The sequence below is a fragment of the Maniola jurtina genome, chromosome 2 (genome assembly GCF_905333055.1).
Source record: "Maniola jurtina chromosome 2, ilManJurt1.1, whole genome shotgun sequence".
In the NCBI taxonomy this organism is placed as follows: Eukaryota; Metazoa; Arthropoda; class Insecta; order Lepidoptera; family Nymphalidae; genus Maniola; species Maniola jurtina.
In genome coordinates, this window is record NC_060030.1 from 1556667 (window position 1) to 1574129 (window position 17463).

General features: G+C 38.9%; 1 protein-coding gene across 4 annotated transcripts in view; it reads right to left on the reverse strand.

Annotated features, from left to right (window-relative positions):
- Positions 1–17463, reverse strand: part of LOC123873415 (neuroglian) — a 59540-nt gene that overhangs the window by 25998 nt on the left and 16079 nt on the right. For 3 of the 4 annotated variants that reach the window (XM_045918262.1, XM_045918281.1, XM_045918269.1), the window contains 2 exons: positions 7104–7721; positions 4990–5180 (listed from right to left, as the gene is read on the reverse strand). In XM_045918262.1, coding sequence (XP_045774218.1) covers positions 4990–5180; positions 7104–7721 — 809 coding nt within the window. Of the gene's footprint in view, positions 1–4531; positions 4711–4989; positions 5181–7103; positions 7722–17463 lie in introns of those variants that run through there. The other variant, XM_045918276.1, reaches the window with a different exon arrangement.

A 17463-nucleotide genomic window follows, 5' to 3' on the forward strand; every position in this document is an offset into this window, starting at 1 on the left:
CATCACCCTCTTGGATGGCAGCCCTGGTTGCGTTTATTCGCGTGACACAATTACTGCAGCGTGGTGACGCGTAACGTTACAAAGCACTAAACAATTGCTCTAACGAGATTATGCGGTTGCGGACATCATACACACGAGTGTAGCGACTACACACATGCCATTTCTAGCCCCAACTTTGGCTCGCCTCTCATATACCACTTTCACCTGAGCGTCTAGCCTCTCGGGCAATATCTAAACTTCTCTACAGCAACTGTGATATGCTCAAATGTTACAAAGGAGTCATTGCTCATTGCTTGCCACCATTGTAAATTAGCTAAAATTGTTTGGCTTTTCAAAAATGCTCTGATAACTCTTTGCAAAGAAAAGAGCCGAGTTTTTTTGCTAGTTCTTCTCGGTAGGTATAGCATTCCAAACCAGTCGGAAATTCATTTGGTGATTCAAAAGCACTTGCAAAAATCTTTTTATCCCCCGACCCAAAAAGAGGGGTGTTATAAGTTTGACGTGTGTATCAGTGTAGCTGTCTGTGTCATCGTAGCTGCTAAACTAATGAACCGATTTTAATTTAGTTTTTTATGTTTGAAAGTTGGCTTGACCGAGAGTGTTCTTAGCTATAATCCGAGAAAATCGGTTCAGCCGTTTGTGAAAAGTTATCAGCTTTTTTCTAGTTACTGTAACCATCACTTGTCGGGGGTGTTATAAATTTTTAATTTACACTTGTACTATTTACCGATCGGATTGGAACATCGGTAGATTGATTGGACAGATCGATCGCATCTGTAATTTGCGTAGACGTAGCTCAAAGCCGGTCGGACATTGTCTTTCAATCGGCAAGCTATTCAATGAGTTTGTATTGCGAAGCGCGTTGCATAAATTCATTGATATCGATTATATTACGAAGTCGGATATAATGGCGGGGCAAAGACCTTACTGTGGACGTATTGACCCTCCCTAAATTTGATACATCATGCATTGTAAGGGTGCGGTACTGAATAAGTTGATTGCGGTTTTTATACGCTATATCAAAAAGATCGAAGCTTTTTTATAGAACACTCCATAATCAAAAACTTAGCTACCCTATAATTTGGCTTTAATATGTTTAATGGGTTGATCTAATAATCATCGACAGCTGGTCGAAGATTCTTTTTTGGAGTATGAACGGAATCTGTTCTTTTCAGATTACCTAGATCTTACTTCTGAAGATACGTGTTTCAGTAAATTTCTATAGAAATCTGGGAATAATGGTTTACTCTCTTTATCAGAAGTGGGATATAGCAATTAATTGGAAGTAGGATAAATAGTAACTGTCGCTTTCACAAGTAATACAGACACGAAATTTCATATCCATATAAGGTAGAAATGAGTCATTCATATTCTTCACCATCTTCATCATTCGTCAACCGATAGAGTCCACTGCTAGACATAGGCCTTTTAGGGACCATACCACACGCCGCAGATTTGCGCCGCGTCGGCTTGGGGGTAATTTTAGAAAACGGCGAGCAAAATGGTGTAATTGCATGAAATTTACAGGTGGAGCAAAAAACTGAGAGAACGCTATTAAACCTTTACTGTAATTATACCACTTTGATGAAAATCATTAACTTTGGATTTAATTTTAGCTCCATTTTGCTAGGAAATGAGTTCAGATTTATATTCAGCGGACCAAATACGTTCGGATTAAAAAAAATTGATCAGAAGTGTAATTACATCATATTGTTCGCCAGCTCCTCGTTTATATTCTTACTGATACGAGAGAATTTCTCGTACAGCGAAAAAAATTCCACCCACTATGACATCATAATATGCCCGACGTACCAATACGCGCGGCGGGTTCTATTGTCCGAAATATTTGGCCCTTATAAGGACGCCTGTGCCCGGTCGTTTCAACTCAATTGGAGCGTATTAGCGTCGCACTTCCGGACGCGTTCACAACTAAATGGCCGCGGCTTGGAGGCGTTTAGTAAATAGACCAGTCGTATGCCTGTCATCCATCATTAGCCACTTAAGTGAATAATAGAGTAATAAAAGAAAAACGTGATGATTTGTATGAAGTTTGAACTCCATTTTGACTTTCTTATTTATAAAATTATCGAATACTAGCGAACTGCCCCGGTATCGCACGGCTAGCTTATTACAATTTTCGTAGGGATCCCTAATTTCTTACAAAGTAAAATATAACCTAAGCAAGTCAGGAAAAATGTAGCTTTCTACTGGTGAATGAATTTTCAAAATCGGTTCAGTAGTTGAAGAGATTACTTCCTAAAAACAAATTACAAACTTTGCGTCTTAGATATACTTTCGCTTATTAGTACGGAGCCTGGGCGAGATAATATGATAACGAACAGATTGTTCAACAGAAATTAGAGAGACAACATGAATTCTAGTCTAGGAATATACCTGTAAGCACTATCGGACCTACAGTTTCGTCCCTACTTTACAAATGATAACTAACGTAAAACTAAGTCCATAGGTACTAGTCTCTAAAGGTCATGACATTAGAGACGCAATTTCTCTGCACAAATAAATTCTATGAACTACGTACATTGTAATATAAATAAGTCTAGACATTTACAAGCACCTGCATAAAATCTAAAGAGTTAACCCTTGTAGTTAACCTTTCACAGTCATCATACGTTTTAATTATAGCGCTTAACGGGGGCCTATTGAAGTTTTCTCATGGAGAAAGATGTTCAAATTTCACGACTAAAAATACTCGACTTCAGAAGAAAATTTTCCGCGAGCGGCCAAGCCTCCGTGCAACGAGTGGCCACGATAGGGAGGCTAACCGTCTTGGAATATTCGGGACATCCCGCTTTTTACCAGCAGGTAAAAAGGTGGAGGTGGCTCACTTGGTCAAGTGATCCGACGCTTGGAGAGAGAGAGATAGAGGAGAAAGAAGAGAGAGTGCGAAGAGAGAGAGAAGTGAGAGAGGCTTTTGTTAGAATAAATAGAATTGATATATTTTTTATTCCAATAAACTTTTACAAGTACTTTTGAATCGTTAAATGCATCTACCATTTGTTCTAGTTAAACATTAAACTAGCCTGTCCGAGCTGAATTGCACTTTATTGCGTCGAAACAAGAATCCCTATTTATTTAAACGATTTTGCGGAGTGGAGACTTCATAGAAATAGAAATTAGGTCTATTCTTTATATTCAAATAAACATTTACAAGTGCTTTTGAATCGTAAAACGAATCTATCATACCATACCATAGGCTTGGATAATGTCGTCATACCAAGTCCCCGGGCATGTTTATGATCCAATTCCAGGATATCGAACAAGACAGTCCGGGAACTACTTTATAGTTGGAATGCGTAGCTTCCACCCCCGCCCTAGGACGTACAACATTGCAACCGAGTTATTCCGCGCTTTCATGTCGAGCCCGAGATCCCAGCTGAGCATCATTATACCGGCTTGCTATTTATAGGGGCCATGATAATATAGTCTGATTATGTATACAAATTAAAAGGCACACTTTCATTAACCCCCGACCCAAAAAGAGGGGTGTTATAAGTTTGACGTGTGTATCTGTGTATCTGCCTGTGGCGCCGTAGGTCCACCGATTTTAATTTAGTTTTTTTTTGTTTGCAAGGTGGCTTGATCGAGAGTGTTCTTAGACATAATCCAAGAAAATCGGTTCAGCCGTTTGAAAGTTATCATCTCTCTTCTAGTTACCTTCACTTGTCGGGGGTGTTACAAATTTTGTTTAATTAAAGATCCAGAACCAACTTTTTTTCCAAGAAAATGTGCTCATCTAATTGCCCAGAACTTGCTATGATTCGAAACCCATGTTTGATAGATATTTTATTTCAAATTATGTATTTTAAATAAATAGGAAAGTACATTCTTCCATTATATTAAGTACATACCAAAAACACTATCATAAAAAATTATAAATAGATTCTTTCATCATTTCATGTCAAGCCCGAGAGCATGATTATACCCGACTTGCTATTCATAGGGGCCATGATAATATAGTCTGATTATGCATACAAATTAAGGAGCACACTTTCTTTTCATATTAATTTGGTTAACAGAAAACCAAGAATATACTTTTTTATTCATAGTCATATTCATCTGTTTATGATGTGAATTTCGAAGTCCACAGTGATCTCGGTAACTCAAATGAGCACGGTGACTACCATTTGTCGTTGAAAACTGAGCTAACGAACCAGCATGCTGATCTATCATGAATGAAGAACCATAAGTCATGGAGCAGAGAATTATTCCGATTTTGAAATATGTAGATTGTATTCATTTAAGTATAATATATAGCTAGGCTAAAACAGCCAATAGATATGTGTGTGTATATATGCGTGTGTGTGTGTAGATAATATTCGTAGGTCACAGAATTGGCTGTGGGAAAACTGTAAAATATATAGTTTACTGTCTAAAATTTGTAATAAATGCCACACATTCTAATTTAAACCGTTATTCGCTGAGAGGATAGGATGGTTCGCCCGTCCTTCTTCCACGCCACTTGAGGAGCGAGCTAGAGATGTAGCCATGAACAAAAGACAATGGAACTCACCCTCAACATTGAGCTGTATGGAGTAAGTCTGAGCAGTTCCCACGCCGTTGCTGACCTCGCACGTGTAGGTGCCCTGGTCCTCGTAGCCCGTGCGCTTGATCACCAGCGTCTTGCCGTAGTTGTCCTGCGTTATCCGCTGAGAGGATAGGATGGTTCGCCCGTCCTTCTTCCACACCACTTGAGGAGCGAGCTAGAGATGTAGCCATGAACAAAAGACAATGGAACTCACCCTCAACATTGAGCTGTATGGAGTAAGTCTGAGCAGTTCCCACGCCGTTGCTGACCTCGCACGTGTAGGTGCCCTGGTCCTCGTAGCCCGTGCGCTTGATCACCAGCGTCTTGCCGTAGTTGTCCTGCGTTATCCGCTGAGAGGATAGGATGGTTCGCCCGTCCTTCTTCCACGCCACTTGAGGAGCGAGCTAGAGATGTAGCCATGAACAAAAGACAATGGAACTCACCCTCAACATTGAGCTGTATGGAGTAAGTCTGAGCAGTTCCCACGCCGTTGCTGACCTCGCACGTGTAGGTGCCCTGGTCCTCGTAGCCCGTGCGCTTGATCACCAGCGTCTTGCCGTAGTTGTCCTGCGTTATCCGCTGAGAGGATAGGATGGTTCGTCCGTCCTTCTTCCACACCACTTGAGGGAGGGGCCTGAAGATATATAGCAACGATTAAGGCGCTTCGATGGAACTCTGATTTTTCGGGACAAAAGTAGCCTATGCCCATACCCGAGATATAAATTATCTCTGTTCCCGTTAAAATTGGGGAAGGTAAAAGCGCATTCGCACTTATAACATTAGTATGGAAACTGCTTATATTTATTACTAGCGACCCGCCCCGGCTTCGCACGGGTGGACATTTATTTTTTTCTATTTTCCGGGATAAAATATAGCCTATACGGATTCGGAAGAATCCCTCTAAGTAATGGTAAAAGAAATTTTGAAATCGGTCCAGTAGTTTTTGAGCCTATTCAATACAAACATACAAAAATACAAAGGTTTCCTCTTTATAATATTAAGTATAGATTGCGCTGTGAGTTGAGAGAGGCATAATAGCTATCGTGCTATCTATTGTGGTAACCACTAGTCCTGTACGTAAATAGCTACAGTATTCCCCACGGTAAAAAACCACAATGGAAATATAATTTTATATCAACAAATTGATAAAACTAAAAATAACTTAACAATGGCAAATAAATCAAATTATTATTTGTTAATAGGACGTGCTCCAGATTGCGGTTATCCAAGGCTCATAGCCACAGGGATGAATAATTGATTTATTGTTGAAATAAAAGCAACAGTCATCATGACGCATGTGCACTGTGCTGCCTGATAGCGCCAGTGTTGATTCATTGATGATGCTAAAGTACAAAACAAGTGCTCCGAAAATACTCGAGGGACTAATACTAATAAAACTGTTCATGAATCCCTGCTGATTATTATTATTTCAATAAAAGAAACGCGCAAATAAATTGCAGAAAAATAAGGCTGCCTATTCGCCAGGGATGTGTGGATGAATAGTGAGGGGTGTCGGTGAAACCCCCAAATAGGGTCGACTTCATTTTCTATTATCTGACATATCTGGCATATGGCAGCTGAAAATCAGTACTGTATGCTCTTATGTTTGTGCAAAGGCACAACATTATACTGAGCTGGATTTTTTTTTCGGGTTGTGCCACACAAGATACAATTAGTTCCGACGCTTCTTCGCTTGGAGCTTTAGCTTAAATACCAAAGTAGTTAGAGACGCTAGGATAACCTACATTCAGGTACTACTGGTGATGTGTGACACTATTTTTAAATTACAGTTCAAGATTTAGGATCCTTGTTAACTTTCTAAAATCCACTTAAAAGACTGGTGAAACTCAATTCAAACTAGAGATCAAGACTAAAATGAGATTTTAAATTAAGAAGACCATTCAGAAGGACCTCGACCTATATAAGAGAATCAATAAAGCTCATTGCTCTAGTTACCGGACTGGATCACGTAAGCGAAGCGCCAGTTAAGTACACCAGTTGAATGACTCAATGAAATTACGCTTGTTTAAATCTGCGTTGCAAATACTAGAGCGGGGCAAGTGCGCCGAAAGACGTCCTATTTGGCACGCGCCCTCCTCCACAAAGCCAAGAGGGCAGTTGAAAAGTACACCATAAAAGCATTAGCCCAATTCCTTTTCATAAATTAAAATGTTGGAAAATGCTTTGTTTTACGTTTTTCTCGGAACAGAACTGAATTATTCAGTTAATTAATTCGCAGACGAAAAATTTATGGCGAAATTATTCAAACTACTTAATAGACACGCATAATATAATATACGAAGTATGGCAAAAGACAAAAATTTATCAGTACATGTATAGGTTGAGAACCTTTTACTGCCCAGCTTTGTTTCCGGTTCCCATTCCTTCAGAAATTGATAACGGATCATGTAATTTGCCATACTCTTCCTATGTTTTAATTCTTCATGTTAGACTGCACTGTCTCTTCATCGATTAACATCAAATTAAGCGCTCTCTCATAAGGTTGGATGTTCACAAATTAGACTCTCTTAATAAAATAGTAATGATAAAAACTTACGTTCCGCCATAAATACAATAGAGTTCAACTTTCTTTCCGCGCCATGCCTTCTCCACCCTCCTAGTAGTGTATTGCCGGACGGGTTCATGCTTGTTCAGTGTCGGTGAAATTCCCGTATGCTGCACTTGCAGGTACACCTTGTTGCCCAGCTTATACTCATTCCTAAATACGGATTTCGCTGCGCACGTATAAGCGTAGTCTTCGCTCGCGTCGAATCGAGTTACGTTCGAGAACCATAAGTTTCCTTCAGGATCCAACGTCATTCGAGAATTGTTTATGGTTTTCAGCTGCCCTTGATCGCCTTGCAACATCCAGTAGACGTTTGGGCTCGGATGGCCATCGGGTGGTTCGCAAGTGAGTTTGAATGGTAGGCCTTCTTGAGCGATAATGGTTTGTTGGGGACCATCGGTTTCTTTGAAGGAGTTCAGTTCCGCTTTTCTAACGAATACGGAGTTGGATGTTGCGGTTCCCCATTCGTTGTAGGCGAAACATTGGTACTGTCCAAGGTCCTCGTTCCTGGGTGCGGAGACGACTAGAGTACCACGTCCAGGCTGCTGGGAGATTCGGTTATCGTAACTCGTGTACTCGAAGGGTTTCCCGTTCTTGATCCAGCGGTACCTGTCCAACAAAAATAACTGGTTAGATATCATGTAATGGTGAAGTGAACTGACAATTTACTGTAATTGGCCATGACTTAGTGCTGAGGTTGCGTGTACTCGTATTGTACTGGACATGACGAATAATTTGTCGGGCAACTTTTGCTAGTCATAGAACTTTATTGATTAGAATTGCGGTATAATGACCATTTGAGTTAAAGGATTTTATTGAGCGACTGCGCGTGTGCATCATTACAAATATTTTTTTAATAACATAAGCAGATGCTATAGAGTATAGACAAATCATTTTTCAGCACGCACTAGTAATAATGATAAAAATATATGGAACGCCATTCGCAATCATACAAATGCCGTCGCGTGTGGGGGAAATAGATTTTGTCTAGACTTATTGAATAGAAACTATTTCTATAACCATTATGTATAACCATTTGACCTTGCAAATAAAATCGATCTAGGCTTAATTACAGCATACGGCAAAAGTTCATTTGTATCGGAGAGCGACAAGTGTGTTTATTACATTGCTAATGAGTGGTCGACCCGGTAGCGCCGTCGTGTCTAGGTGCATTGGGGGTAAAAAATGGCATTAACCCGCAATGGAAGGCCGCTCTACAAAATGATGCTGGCAGTTTGTATGTTATTTAAATCGAGTCTTTTATTAAATTGCATTGTTTCATTGCAAACACTCGTAACTTCTATACAATTTAGTCCGCAATCAGCGGATACGGTATGACAGCTTAACTTTATGGTGAAGAAACACTTTTTTTAAAATTATAAATGTTACCAAGAATACTGGCTAGACAAGAATATGCGCTGACAGACAGTTACTTTCAATAATATTAGTAAGAAACATATCACAAGAACACCGCCGCACTACGGAACCTTACCACAGAGTAAGGATACCATGTTACTATTACCTACAGAGGTTCGCCGAAGCCGTCTAGCAATTGTGCGGTAACGGAGGGCACGAGGAAGCGACCCGAGAAGGCCCCAGTAATTCCGGGACCTACATTGAAGGGTCGTCGTCGTGGTCCTCATTTACCACGAGACCATGTGTCTCTCCATACTGTGACCTCAATCTACCGTCCCGTACGTCACAAAAAGAATAGCGGTTCAGGCTGTTCAAGTGTTCAGGCTATGCGTTGATACATCAGTCTTTTTATATGTATCTAGATTGTCTATAATAGAATGTGACGTTTACCGATTCGTAATTCCAAATACCTTTGAAACTGATATCACGATCTGTGACCTCAGCAAATACTCGTATACTTCACATCAACTATGAGAGAACATAACGTTATTAACGGTGACATAATATACCCGACGTCTGCCTCTCGAGATGCGGCGTTGAGTCAGTGGGCCTGAATCATGAATAATTCATTAGGACTCGACTCAGCGCGCCGCAGGATGAACCGACTTTCGGCGAGGACATAATATTATGGCTCTAGATATTTCTTATTGTTTTTAAAGATACGTTCTTTATTATCCTGCGTACCTACTTAAATATTGTTAGCTAAACGATACCCGTGGCGTCGCGTGGATTCTGGTCTTTATAAATCCCATGGGATTTTCCGGGATAAAAAGTAGCCTTTATCACTATATCCATGCATTACGTCAATCCGTTGCTCTGTCGCATCGTGATTGAAGGACAAATCAACAAACAAACACACTTTCGCATTTATAATGTTAGTAGGATATTTAGTGAGATATTAGAGATATTATGGATCATAGAGAAGTGATACCTAAAAATAAAACTGGCTCATGTCTATAATTTTCGAATTTATTTTCATATTAATTAACTTCAAAATGACGTAAAAGTCTCTTTAGAGGAAGTCCCTTTAGCTACAATTTGGCTACAATTGATAAAATTACGGAAGTTAAAATAGTCGCCCTGCCTCGATTCAAATTACAAATCTATAGACTTGATAAATATGCGGAAGACTCTGCGGACCCAGCGCATTATTATCCCAAGAAACCTCCTACCATTATGTGATTAACGGAAAGGGATCACGCCCCTCAGCAATGAGGAATACGACGCAGAGAGGGGAAGAGAAACGTAAAACGGATACCTCTGCACAAATACTTGGATCCAATTCCTCCCTTCCTTCCTTTCCTTTATACGTATTTGAAGTACGAGTAAGATTGTCATACACTTCACAAACTCGTTACAAGCGAGAGAGTGCAAATAGGTGCTTTCAGGAGGGAAGCAAACTATCCAGAAGTGACTCTCGAGAGAAGGAGCCATCCTCAACCCTCGCTGTAATGATTCTTTAGACTTTCGAGGGATCTTCCCCAAATCATGAATTTTTAAGTTACAAGTTCGGATAACCGTATGATATTATTTTTAACCCCCGACCCAAAAAGAGGGGTGTTATAAGTTTGACGTGTGTATCTGTGTATCTGTGTGTCTGTGTATCTGTGTATCTGTGTATCTGTCTGTGGCATCGTAGCGCCTAAACGAATGAACCGATTTTAATTTAGTTTTTTTTTGTTTGAAAGGTGGCTTGATCGAGAGTTTTCTTAGCTATAATCTAAAAAAATTGGTTCAGCCGTTTAAGAGTTATCAGCTCTTTTCTAGTTTTCTTGTAGAAAAGAAGCTTAGATAACCGTTAGGTTCATAATATTATGTCAATTGACAAATGTCAAGCTGTCAAGATGGACGTTGCCTAAATACATAATTATTTAGGTATTTGAAAATGATGTTTTGGAAAACTCAAATACTTTGGATCGTCGGGGGTGTTATAAATTTTTAATTTACACTTGTTATGAGCGTTTTTCCTACACTTCAAGGCATATTAAAAATTAATTATAAACCTTATGATTTTAAGATATAAATAGAAATAAATATTTTCACAGAAAGCGTTTTGCTGCCAAATGAATTACTTGAAATCACGATTTATTTTTTTTGGAAGTAACAATAAACTAATAAAATTACGAATAAATTAATGGATCATGAGTGCCTTTGAGAAATCTCAAAAGCATTCATCGTTTAGAATCATTTTGCTGACGCTTATAATCTCCATTTGTACAACTACAGTAAGAAAACCATGTAATCCCAAAATCAATAAACCTATCAAGAGTCCTCTAAGATAGTCATCTTGTTCATCAAAAACAAAGGACACGCAGTTATGCAAACGTGCTCTATTAGGGTTTTACTTTGCTTGTATCTCTAAAGGCGGAAACACAAAATTACGTTCCGATTCGAATTTGCAACGCAAAAATCTGCGATGCGAAGCGGTTTAGCAGTGTAGGCAAAGGTTTGAAAGGCGTCTTGCTGACATAATTCGGCTGTTCATTTAGAGATCGTGAACAGTAGGTACTGGATGAACTTTTTTGCTATTGACGATTTGTCCAGTCTTTTTTCTCAACCATTCCGCTCTTGACAGAGATATCGTGGACGACATTTGACTGTCATGGTACGCTTCGACTTTACGTCTCCACTTTCCACTCTTTCCTAACAGCTGCATTCCTCGTGCACTCAGGTAAGAAAACATCCACCGCGGACCTGTGTCATGGATCACAAAAAGTATACTGCAGTTCTGTTATTATTTACTCGTAGTAATGAACTAACAGCAGGAGAATGCGCAAAATTAATCAATGCGGAAGTTTTCGAGTAGCATCGTTGTGTTTTGGCCCTAACCACGAAACATTCAACCACCTTGGCGTACCTTAAAGAACCTAAGTTCTTCTCTTTTGGCTGTCATTATCATAACAATAGCGAATTGGTTTTGAATTGATAAACGAGCGGCTGTTTTGATAATTAAAATTTGCATTCGAGAGACATATCTCAGCAATTTTTTAAGGATTTGGAACTGCCCATTAATAAATCCATAGTAATCTGAAACTTTTCTATGGCTACAAGTAACGCACCGTGCAGTTTTAGCATAGAACACTACCAGCACTAGTACCTTCCAGGAGAAGAAAATATTCCGGCAGAATTTTTATATAATTGCGATTGTTGTTACGATGCGATAAAGCACGCCTGCCTATAGAAGATCCTTATTCACTCTTGCCTTAAAGGTATTTAGATTAACATATTGTAGATGTTTTGACCGTGAAATTATGAATATAAATAAACTACAGTAGGTATCTATTACGCTGCTCACACCCAACAATCACAAACTAGTCAAATTAGCAATACTCGTCACATTCAGTACACGCGCGATGTTTAATTAACTAATGCATTAAATTACGCTGTACCGACTACTATGTAGTTGGACCGACCTACTGACCCACAAGGCAAAGGCTTGACTCTACTATAAAATTCCGTTTTATATATATTTTTTAAATACTGTTAGAATCGCACAGTGATTAACTTTATACAGTTTCTATAATATCAGTATACATGAAAGTAAGAGTAAAGTAAAAGTAAAGTAAAATATTCTTTATTGTACACCAACAAGACAGTAATATATAAATAACATTATAGATTTATGTACAAAAGGCGGCCTTATCGCTAAAATAGCGATCTCTTCCAGGCAACCTTAGGGCGAGGAGATAATAAAAAAAAAAAAAGAGCTGACTGAATGACTGACTAACTAACTAATCTTTTATTATATCGATTGATCGAGCTGAAATTAGGCATGCAAATGGCATGGCATTGCATCTCGCGTCGCTTTACCGCACGATTGCTGCCTAGATGGCTTCGATTTTGGAGCGTCATCCCTTCGTCAAACCTCTATTACTCGTAAGTTATAACATGGTTAACTTATGGTTACTCTGTGCTTCAGCTGGCTGCGCCTTATTTCTTACGATAAACTCAAGTTAATTTTAACAGAGACTAATAAAAAAACCGTCAAAGAAAAACGCTCAACTTTCCCTTTTACCAAAATGAGTCACCGGAAATATCCTTTCGACTTGCGCCGTCACTCAAGCTTACGAAAGATAACAATAGCTATACTATATCAGACATGGATACAAAGCAAACAATGCTGAGCTTGGCTTAAGTGGACATCCGAAACTTTTAAAAATGGCGACATCGAATGTAAAAGTTAAAATCAGCAGTTATTGTTATAAAGTAGAATCGAAGATAAAGTTCTTAGGATCTGACTATTTTCATCAAAATAAAATAAGTCACGAGGTTTGACAGTTTTAAATTAAATTTAGTTTATCTGCGCTGTTCTTATTACATTGGTAAGATTGAGTTTAAGAGGGCTCTCTCCGTCACTCGTTTCATACAATCGTAGTTCCAATTTCATTTGAATATTAAGCAACCCAAGTCCATGAAATTTTGCAGACATATTCTAGAAACTAATATCTATGTCTGTGGTTTTCCAGATTTCTGTTAAAATATTCGGTTTCAAAGTTACGCGGTCTTAAAAAATTTCATACAAATCTTTGAGCCCCTGTAATTTTTATAACTACATATTTTTAGAAAGATCTAAAACACCACGACACTAATATTAGTTTCTAGAATATGTCTGCAAAATTTCATGGACTTTGGTTGCTTAATATTCAAATGAAATTGGAACTACGATTGTATGAAACGAGTGGAAACGAGTGACGGATAGAGCCCTGTTAAATTATACCGAATCAGTACTATTGTCATTTGTCAATGAACGAACAACGAAGAATGACCATCTCTATCCACCTGAGTCGCCAGTTAGTTTTAGCATTGTGATAAGCGAAGGTGCACAGGATGCGAACACTTGTCAGCCAGTGTGCGGAAACCGGTAAGTCATTTAGCTGAGCGTCGCGACTCGGTACTATAACTAATAGCATCAGGATCTATGTACATATCTGTCTTACGAGTGCAAAAGTATCTACTACGTTCTTACAATAGCTTTTTATCCCCTAGTATTTGCAGCTATATCCTTTTACCATTGCATGTCTGGAAGAGACAGCTAGGTAGTGATTAGGCCGCCAAATTATATACTTTTTAATCCGACAGACAGACACACTTTCGCATTTATAATATTAAAAATAGTATGGATATTATAAATGCGAAAGTGTGCATGTCTATCTGTCTGCTAGCTTTTCACGGCCCAAAAGTTTAACCGATTTTGATGAAATTTGGTTCAGTGTTAGGTTGCATCCCGGGGAAGGACATAGGCTACTTTTTATCCTGGAAAATCAAAGAGTTCCCACGGGATTCTTAAAGGCCCATGCGTTTAACCGATTCATATGAAAGGTACAGAAGTAGCTTGTGTCCTGGAAATTGACATGGTCACCTTTTTATCCCGGAAAATCAAAGAGCTCCCACGGTATTTCAAAAAACTTTAATCCACGCGGACGAAGTCGCGGGTATCATCTAGTACAAAATAGAAGTAAAATATTAACATGAAATTTACTTTAGAACTAACCTGAAAATTGTTGTACATACGACATCAATACTCCATACTAGAAAAATATTCCTGTAGGAATTTTCGGAATTTTCTGGAATATTTTCAGCGCTTAAAAGCAGGCAAAAGTGTAACGACCGGACGCCGGGTTACGGATACCGGGTACGGTTTCCAGGAAGTAAAGTGATTTAGCGAGTGCTCAGCCATAAGAGGATTAGATTCTGTTTACGTCTTGCGTTTCTGTTTATTGCACCTACGCCATAACGTATTTTTAACTGAAGCTCATGTTTCCGAGGATAAAAGAGTCGTCACATAACGCTATATTCGAATGGCATCATTAAAACAGTCGGTCTTACCAAGATGAACGTAGTTAAAAACCTTTGTTGATACCGTAACATTAGTGTCGAAAAATGCGTCATAATTACTACCGTAATTATGACGCAGCGAGGGTTCCGTATAACGGGTATTTTCTCCTGACATTTTGCACGATAAATCAAAAACAGTTAGACACGGTGCTACGATGATATTGGAGTTAGTTCAAGATTCAGAAGACTGAATATGAGAATAGCCAAACGTTTGAGATATTAGTCTGATCCCACATCACTGAGTATATTTAACCTCGTACCCTATTTCAATACACCCCTTATAATACCATTGGGCTATGATAAACTTCAAAAACGACTTCGTCTGTGATGGAGTTTGCTGGCGCGCGTGCTGTGCTTGTTTGGAGTGTTTTTTTTGTTAAGAGTGGATGGTTTTTGTGTTAGTTGGTGTTTTTTGGTGGTGGAACTGACTGGGAAGCGCTCTAAAGGGGCGCCGCGCGTATGTCGGCGGGCGCCGGCACAGACGGAGTCCATACTTGTATATAGATTCAATAACTTGAAAATAACTACAAACTTGACATTGGCTAATCAGAGTAAAGCCAGATATAAAGAAGAAAAAAAAAACTTAAAAAACTTAGTTGCTTTTATTGCTTCAGGCATATAGGAAGACTAATAACTTATGATTAAAATGGCAAACTTTCAAGTCCCAGCGCTTTAATAACAAGTGTACACTGAAGAAATAATTTTGAAAACTTGCTGCACAACTTTAATAAAGCCCCAAGCGGATATACTCGCACGTAGTCGTCCCAGTTTGTTTACGGTTCAGAGGAAATTATTTCTCAAGCTTCCAGTCTGAGTGTATTGGATTGTATTGACGTCAGATGATCTGCTTTTTAATCTTGGTTTAATTTTAGTAATAACTTCTGCTTCTTGATGATACTTGTTAGGCATTTTTAACTATTTGCCAATTTTCGTCATTTGTATAGATTGTGGTAGGTTGAAGTAGTGGTTCAAAGGTCAAGTTTCTTGAACATATTACGAGGAAAAGTGGTACCATCGAACACCTCATGGTATAAGATCGAGAGGAGCTCACGTTCACGTGGGCGTTCCCAAACTTAAGGACTTGATCTGTTCCGAAACAAACACGCCTGTCTCCGTGTCTGCAGTGTGCACGTAATGCCACCAACTGCATAAGTGGAGGGAGATCGCACGAGCAGCAGTGAAGAATTCATAGACGACTCAAGGGAGAACGATTGAGAAAAAAAGAAGTAGTGGCTTCGACGACAAAGATTTCAGGTCAAGATTTATGCCAAAATGTTCTGGTTCTAAAATTTTGAATTTGCTCGTCATTACCGTATTGAAGATACTTGTTATGCAGTTTTAGTAACTTGCGTCATTTATGCAACTCATAGTTTTAGTGACGAATTCATTTTATTTCTGGAGGCTCTTATGAAGATTTGGAGATCTCATTGACGTATTCAGTTTTCCTCATAATTCCTGAAAATGTTTGTTATGAAGTTTTAGTCATTGCTGATAGTAGTGCTTTTGGTGATGTCCATTAAGTTTGTGACCCTATGGTATAGAGTATACACAAATCCTATTTACCGAACATACTAAATAAGCCTAAACATCATTTCACAGGCAAATCTCTCGGAAGCAGCTTGATTAAAGTTTGATTTGACCTTCTCTCTCTCTCTCTCTCTCTCTCTCTCTAATCTGATAATACAACTGCACACAATAAGTGTGCAGATAAAAATTGACGTTTTTAGAGTTCCGTACCTCAAAACGAAAAAGAAATCCGCATAGGATCACTTTGTTGTTTATCTGTCTGTCCGTCAAGAAAACTTATAGGATACTTCCCATTGACCTAGAATCATTAAATTTGGCAAATAGGTAGGTCTCAAAGCATAAGTAATGAAAAAAATACAAAAGTCGTGAATTTTTGGTTACAGTTACAACAAAAAAATAAAAAAGAAAAACTTTAAATCCCACTAACTCGCAGTGTTCTACATAAAAGTGTTAGATACGTTTATCTTATACTATGGTACGGAACCCTTCGTGTGCGAGTCTTGACTGGTTTTTATTTCACTGACGGGCACTAGCATCTCGACAGCACGGCAAAAATTAGATGTGCTGCCGTCATCGCCGGCTACACGGCATATAATTTCAGACAACTCTACCACCAGCTATGCGTACCGGCCATTGGAAAACGCCCAATGGATCATGGTTAGGCCCCATGATAAGCCGCAGAGCTATTCTTGTTGTTACTGATTTAACCCGAACTAGATCATGATAGTTATTCTTAAACAGTGTTATTTTGTCTGTTATTCTGTTTTCATAAGTTTCCAATGCTTTCATAACTCATAGCTTTTATAAGTGGAACAAAACAGCGAATCGACTCAACTCGTTTTCTATTTTTGATTATATTTTCGTTGCCTAGTAAAGTTTTGATAACAAAGGCTTCTTCTAACTAGCTTATGCCCGCGACTTCAGCCGCGTGGACAAAAACAAATTTCAAACCCCTATTTTACTCCTTCAGGGGTTGAATTTTCTAAAATCCTTTCTTAACGGATGTCTACGTCATGCCAAATACAGTGGACCCCCGGTAATCCGACAAACGTTTTGCAGGGCACTGTCGGACTATCGAATTTGTCGGATTATAGAGTACTGCCTAAGACCCCCTATAGTTCGGCGTTTTTTATTAAAGAGTACCTTGTAATCCGACAAATTAAAGATCCAAGGATAATATTCTATATGTCAAAAGTAAACCACATCACATCACACTAATATTATAAAGGGTAAAGTTTGTGTATATGTATGTGTGTGTGTATGTTTGTTACTCCTTTACGCAAAAACTAATAAACGGATTGGGCTGAAATTAAGAATGGAGATAGATTATCCCCTGGATTAGCACATAAGCTACTTTTTATCCCGGAAAATTAAAGTGTTCCCACGGGATTTTTAAAAAACCTACATCCACGCTAACGAAGTCGCGGGCATCAGCTAGTTCAATAATAAAATAAACTTGTCGGATTACAGGGGGTGCCGGATTAGACAGGGGCCGGATTACCGGGGGTCCACTGTAGTCCGATCCATCCAGTAGTTTGCGCTGTGCGTTGATAGATCAGTCAGTCAATCAGTT